General features: G+C 41.0%; 1 protein-coding gene across 1 annotated transcript; it reads right to left on the reverse strand.

Annotated features, from left to right (window-relative positions):
- Nucleotides 1-2,671: 2,671 nt before the first annotated feature.
- il17c (interleukin 17c) lies at nucleotides 2,672-6,053 on the reverse strand. The gene is made up of 3 exons (XM_084017330.1): nucleotides 5,939-6,053; nucleotides 5,612-5,829; nucleotides 2,672-3,833 (listed from the first exon to the last, which is right to left on the reverse strand). The coding sequence occupies exons 1-3, from the start codon at nucleotides 5,951-5,953 to the stop codon at nucleotides 3,584-3,586; spliced, it is 483 nt and encodes a 160-aa protein (XP_083873456.1). The 5' UTR covers nucleotides 5,954-6,053; the 3' UTR covers nucleotides 2,672-3,583.
- Nucleotides 6,054-6,982: the final 929 nt, after the last annotated feature.

Genomic DNA, 6,982 nt, shown 5'->3' on the forward strand with positions numbered 1-6,982 from the left:
CATAAGTAGCAAAGTAATTATAGACAAAGCCACTCCATGTGTGGAGCTCTGACTGGGTGCAAATGCATGCAACATCATCATTGGCCTCTAGGGGTCAGTGTAATTCTCTGACCTCTAAGGGCCACAACAGTGTGTTTTGAAAGGTTAACATACTCAAAGGAAGACAGACTACACAGTGATACATGGAAATCTTATTTAATCATAATGATGTGCATCTGTCTGTCCACTCTCTTTGTTTGAGGCATTTGATTTTGTCCCGACCTCAAACCTACTGACCTCAATACCAGACACTGGAGACGCTACGGACACATTACACTTCAGACAACATGGAAGTGATTCTACCTGAAGGTTCTGGTGCTGAGAGGCATGTTGGATCCAAAGCCACCGGGTGTTAACGAGGACCTCCACCTTTCATCCTTTTATAGGGTGAGTAATGCAACTAATGAAGTGACTCTTTCTTTGTAAATGTTGGATATGTTGCTAATTTAGTCATTCATTCACTTTCTTTGGTCATGCGTTGCTAATTTATTCATATTTACTCACTATATAATCTATTTAGAGTTCATGTATGTTTTTATATGCACTGATTAACTAATGTTGATTGAAGGATATCTGTGGATCACTGTGCAGTCTGTCTTTCTTTGAAAAAGGCCTTTTACTGAAGAAAACAAAAAGATTTTTTTTATTATTATTATTAATAATAATCTAGTTTGCCAGAAGCACCTTCAGGCCTCTGGGCCTTTTAAAAAGCCCTCCTCCCCTTCACAATATGCCACGGCAACATTCATTCACCTCCCCTGTCGGTGGTCAGCGACAAATAGTAAACGGAGTTCCCTTCTGATCAGTGAACACATGAAGCTCATCAATATAAGACATATGTGTGAGCTGTACCGAATACTTTGAAGCTTCTTTCATGTGATTCCAGTTTTTTTTTATTCACTTTTAACTTGTTGTCTAATGTTCCAAGAGCCCATATTTTAAAATGATTTTGCTCCCCGAATGCCTTTGGAAAAAGATAGATGTAATAATTTCCTTTATTCACAACATGTTTTTATCTAATATAATAGTCTCAATCCATATTTCTTGGATTTTGGCCTTTCAAAACAACATTTTAACTATGCTGATGATGCCATAGCCCAGAGACGTGCAATAAAAGGAGACATTAAGCACACAGATTCCTTTAATTAGCAGCAGCAGCATGAGAGCAGCCGGCAGTAGCCTCATGAGTGGGACATTTGTTAAAATGGTGTGATTTCATCCGGTTCATTTTGTTGTCCAAAGGGATTCAGATAGAAGAACGATCCGCCAGTTTCTTCTCAGTCTGAATATTTAGTTTGTTACTCAGTTTCAGAGCGTTACATCCCTGTCGTCACAGAGACAAACACAGTCAGGAAGTTCAACCAAGTCGTCTTCTGTAATTGATAATTCCACCTCAGTCCATTCTGTTAATCATTATGTGTGAGCACATTCTTCATCACTGAGGCACAGCAGCAGTGAGTGAGTGAGTGAGTGAGGACTGTAAATATATCACTTCATTGAATTTTTTAAAACGTCGCAGGCAAAAATAACTATGTAAATTCTCACGTTTGTCAAAATAAAATCCCAATTATGAAGGAAGAGTTATTAAGAGTTAGCAAGGAACACGTTCCAAAAATCCTCTTTACTTTAAAGTAGGGAGATTAACGCAAGAGAGGCCTTCTTTCATGCTTTGCAAGTGTCTTTAGTGTAACAAACACACAAATAATCATACATTTATTAAAAATATAACAAATCAAGCTTCCTGTTTGGACATTTCCCTTATGTAAGCATGAAGAACTCCAAGAAAATACATTTTGTCAGATGGAATTTAAGTATTCCTCTGGAAGATATTCTTCCAACGTTTGTCCCTTAGAAGGTATATGATTTATTATACACATAGTTGGTCTGATCTCTCTCATGTGGACTACTATCTCAGAGCTCTGGCTGACCACAGGTAACTCTGATATGCTTTGGCAATGCAACGTCAAGCAACTCTTCTTACTCCAGTTGAAATATGTCAAGTCACCACCTGGTGGCGCACCACCACAAATTTGTGTCTATTTTGAAACGTTGTGTTGTCTTTTTAATCAATCACACCATGAAAAGTTCACTTTGGATTCCTTCTTGTCACATATGCACAGCATGAGGAGGGAACGCATCGAGGCCACGACAGGATTTTATCTTTGTGAACGCAACCTCTATATATGTGTGTGTGTGTGTGTGTGTGTGTGTGTGTGTGTGTGTGTGTGTGTGTGTGTGTGTGTATGTATATATATATATATATATATATATATATATATATATATATATATATATATATATATATATATATATATATATATATATATATATATAATATATGTATATAAACATATATGATGTTCACGTGTCACATTTGATAACAAATATTCAAGATTTCATTTAGCCCCAACAGCAACTGCTGTTTATACATTTAGGATGACGGTTATTCAGTCGGCCTTAATTGACTACTTTATTGTGGGTATATTTTCTCCTGCTATGTTTCTTTGTACATCATCCCCTCATATTTACATACTTATATACTTCCCCTTAAATGTAATATATGATTGAGGATTTGCAGCAGGTGTGGGCTGCATTGTATTTCATTACAGGTCATTTAAGATTCCCAGAAGAGAGTCTGGTGTTCCAGTATCAGCTTCGAATACAGACACAGAAGAATTCATTCATCTTTCAAATCGTTTTTCTTTATTTCGCTTCAAAGAAGCTAAACCGTTCGTCTCTCTTAGACTCATAAAGTCCCACTGGGACAAAACCTACAAGGTATCCAGCATAAATAAATACAACGTTTTTCATCATCCACTCATGTGCATTCTTAAGCCTTCAAGTGCTCAAACATTTCACACGCAAAATAAACCAAATAAATAAATAGTTATTTAAATATTATTGGTGGTTAAATTATTATTATTATAATAACTATAGAGAACTATACAATAGCTATTTTCTTCGATGACAAAGCCATCAATGGGAAAAGGTCCAGTTTACCATAGCTGCAATAGGCAGTTATACACGAGTCCAAGAAACACATTATAAATTATGATGTCATCAATTGTGACAATAAATACGCCTTTAAAAAAAAGTGTGATTTGACTTTTGAAGCCTCCTAAATTATCTGAGGGGTGTCGGCTGAGCAGCAGCTGGTCCGACGTCTGCAGTAATCACACCCCATACGAGTAAAACCTGGTTCAGACTGCTTGAGAAGGTCTAGCATGTCGGATTTCGTCTGTTCTGTCCCGGCCGTCACTTTGACCAATAAAATAGGAGCAGAGAGCAATCTGCACAACTCTAAACAACGGCAAAGAGGAAGAGGAACGATGTTGTCTTAAAATGGGGGAACCATTAGTGTTACTATGGCAACAACAGCCCTGCCTCTTTGGCGGTTTCCACGATGTGACGACCAGGACAGAGGGAAGAAAGAGACAAGCAACCTGCAGTCTGAACCAGGCGTTAAGACTTTCCAGAGAACTTGTGTGTTTTAAAACAAACACAACATGAACTGTAGTGTGACAGCAGGTCTACATGGATCCTCCTAAGAGGAAATATTCGGTCTGGCACAGGTGCAGCCCACCGCTACTTTCACATGAACTTGCTTCAAGTAGTATTTCTTTCCGTCGTCACAGAGCTCCTTCTTGAAGAACACCCTGCTCTGCATTATGGGCACCGAGTTGTAGTCGTGGCTCTCCACCGGCGGCATCGTGTTCTGGATCAGGACGCATCCCGAGCACAGGCACTGAGCTTCCACGTACACGGAGGGGAAGTGATCCTCCTTTTTTACATACCTGGAGAGAAAGGAGGACTCAGTGAGCAGCTTATCCAAACACAGTGAGCAGATAATGCTGCTTCGCTTTCCTGAAAAGCTCAATGTTAAAATACGTCCTTTTCTAAAATGTTCTCATTCTCATTATGCAGAATACATATATATATATTCATATAAACATCCATGTGTTCATCAGCAATATAGCAGCTGGTAAAAGTGGATCTGTTTGTAATGACTTTATGCTGGTTGTTATATTTAGTTTTAATGAACTGATCTGTAATCAATTTAATGTAATGTAAATTAAAGCTGCCAGATAAATGTATTGTTGTAAAAAGTATTTACAACATTTACTCTGAGATTAAGTACTTCAACGTTGTACTTAGGTGCAGTAATTGAGTAAATGTACTTAGTTACATTCCACCACTGTAAACATTCATACATGTAATAACTGCTTCTCCAAATGTGAAATATGATGTTTCCGTTCAGTATATGAATAATGATTAACAGCTAATATTCAATCATTCACCAGGACAAAATAACAGTTGTGTGGTTCATATTTTGAATTATAAACACCTGTTCCATAAAAAGCATCATAACAGAGCTTGTTTGGAGTCTGGTGCTGTGGAGGAGGATTTCCCCGGACCCCCTACACAGAGCAGGACTAAAGACGTGGATTCTGCAGTCCACCAAGAAACTAGTCAAAGTATCTGTGACTTTCTCGTCTGGGTGGAAGAAAGGAACAGGAGCCTTCATGAGCACATTAGAGCTCAGTGAAGCAACTCGCGTCTTTCCCCGCGGATGTGTGGCAACAGAGCGCCGGTCCCTGAATGTGATGGGGACTTCCCCTGGTCCGGGAGGTCCGGGTGTGGCGCACACGCGTCATAGGCGCAAAAGGCCGAGCGCAAAGTGAAGTCTGAAGGATGCGCGGAGGGATTGTGCAAATGTGAATTCCCCGCTAAGTTTGATGCGTTATATTATACAGTATTATACTAGATATGTATTTATGTTGACGTATTGTTGCTGATCTTGCTGAGCTCAGCATAATATTCGTTTTGATATTTAGGAATCACGTGACAAGGAAGTACAAGATGTAAGCCAGACTTGGTGTTTTATTTTGATCTGTTGGCTTAAGACTCCTCAGAGATCTTCAACAGGGGGTCCGCGACCCCTAGTGGGTCCGCAGAAGTACTGCAGGGGGTCCCCGACATTATTTGATCCCAAACCTTTTTCTTGCAAAAATTCAAATATGTAAAAAATAAATAAATAAAAAATACACATAAACATGAATATAACCTATAATAAAGAAATATGAATCTCTGTTAAATGTTATGAGGTGAAATTGTGATGTAGAAATGTTGTGTATAAATATATGACTTTTCAACCATACCCTAATGGTCGAATGCACTTATTGGAAGTCGAGTTGGATCAATCTGTCAAAATGGCATTTCAATGTCTTAGCATCGTATACATCATCACAAGTACTTTTAGAGGCTGCACTACACTAGTATTACCCCGGTTTAATCCGAGGGCTCCTTGGCTTGAGAAACGTTAGACCTCTGCACGATCTTATTTTTTCTATGAGGAAGATAGCCTACTGGATGCATAATAATAAGAATAACTATGAAACAGAACTTAAACCACCTCCTCCTCTACACTGAGCTTGTTCTTAGAGAGAACCATGCAGTACATATTGGGAAATGAAAAGCAACACTAAATAAAGAAGCCATCACACACACAACATCTCCCGGATGGAGAGTCGAGTCCTCCGGGTGTTAAAGTCCCCGATGAGCGGCTACTTACACGTATCTCCAGGGCGACAGGGACCGGCCGTGGAGGTCCTGGGACGGCTGCTGCTGGAAAAGCGCCACGGGGCAGGAGGCACGTGAGTCCGCCTCTGCTGCACGCGTCTCCGGAGGCTGCGGGAAGTGGTTCAGCTTCTTCTGCGCTGCATCCCGCAGCTCGTGCTCCTCGTGGCACCGGGTCCAGACGGGCACGACGAGAAGCCAAAAGATGAGAATCTGTGGAGGGAGAGGCGGTCAGACGGGAGCGGAGCTGACGGAGCGACTAGAGAGAGCGGCTGTCTGTCTGCTGTCTGCCTGTCTGTCTGCCTGCCTGCGGCTCACTCACCTGTTTCACGTCCATCCTGTGTGTCTCTGCTGACTGTTAATGAAGGAGATCTGCTCTGCTGCTTTTTATGCAAGGTGCTAGTTCACCTGGGAAAAACCGGCCGCGCGAGGCAATGGAAACGTCATTTAGTCGCTGGACTTCCTCTTTCCTAAGTGAAAGTAGCCCGCAGGAGGGAGGTGTGAGGGCCCGACGTGCGTCGCTATCGCAGGAATGTGCCAGACCCGGCGCGGCCCTGGACTTTTCTGCACGTGCACGCGCACAGGCTGAGGGCACAAAGAAAACAGCTGTAAAACACAGTATGTTGAAACACGAGTTGCCCTCTTGACCTTTGAGCCAACATGAGGTTGTTATTGTTATTATTATTATTCTAATTAGTTTTTTTCTGCCAGGAGAATTTCCAGCAGAGCTTTGGCCCATTAACACTGCCAAGTCTCCTGTAATAGAGATAAGATGACAGCTATTATTAGCAAACCTCGGTTACAGTACACCGACTGTAAGAAAAGCCCTCATTGTTGTCTTTGAATACATTCTGCTGTGATATAATCAAACGGCTCCATGGTCTCAGTGATTGTTTGTAACCAGGCAGCAACCCAGGTTCTCCAAAGTCAGAGCTGAAGTACCTTAAGCTTGTCATTCTCTCTGCTGGCCATCAGGGGGCGACTCCTCTCTGATTGTATAGAAGTCTCAGAGAAAATCACACTCCTCTGATTTACTCTTGATTTATTATCTCAGTAGACATTGTAAACATGAGTTTATGGTCTCAATCTCTAGTTTCAAGTCTTCTTCAATCCAGCATGAAGTTAGAGTCAAATACATCAGGAGGCACGGCATCAGCTTCCACAGCTATGCTGACGATACACAACTGTACATCGCTGTGTCTCCTGATGACACAGGGCCTTTAGATGCCCTTTTTAATTCCATTTTAGATATCCAGTCATGGATGGCAGCAAACTTTCTACAACTCAACCAGGACAAAACAGAGGTTTTAGTCATAGGTCCTGAAGGCCAGAGAGAGAAACTTTTACCAAAATTAAATAATTTTAA

Source organism: Eutrigla gurnardus, assembly GCF_963514095.1.
Source record: "Eutrigla gurnardus genome assembly, chromosome: 9".
Lineage (NCBI taxonomy): Eukaryota > Metazoa > Chordata > Actinopteri > Perciformes > Triglidae > Eutrigla > Eutrigla gurnardus.

Coding starts and splice junctions, on each gene's coding strand:
- il17c (XM_084017330.1), bottom strand. Junction 3,834..5,611: donor CTGTCGCCCTGGAGATACGT/GTAAGTAGCCGC, acceptor CTTTCTCTCCAG/GTATGTAAAAAAGGAGGATC.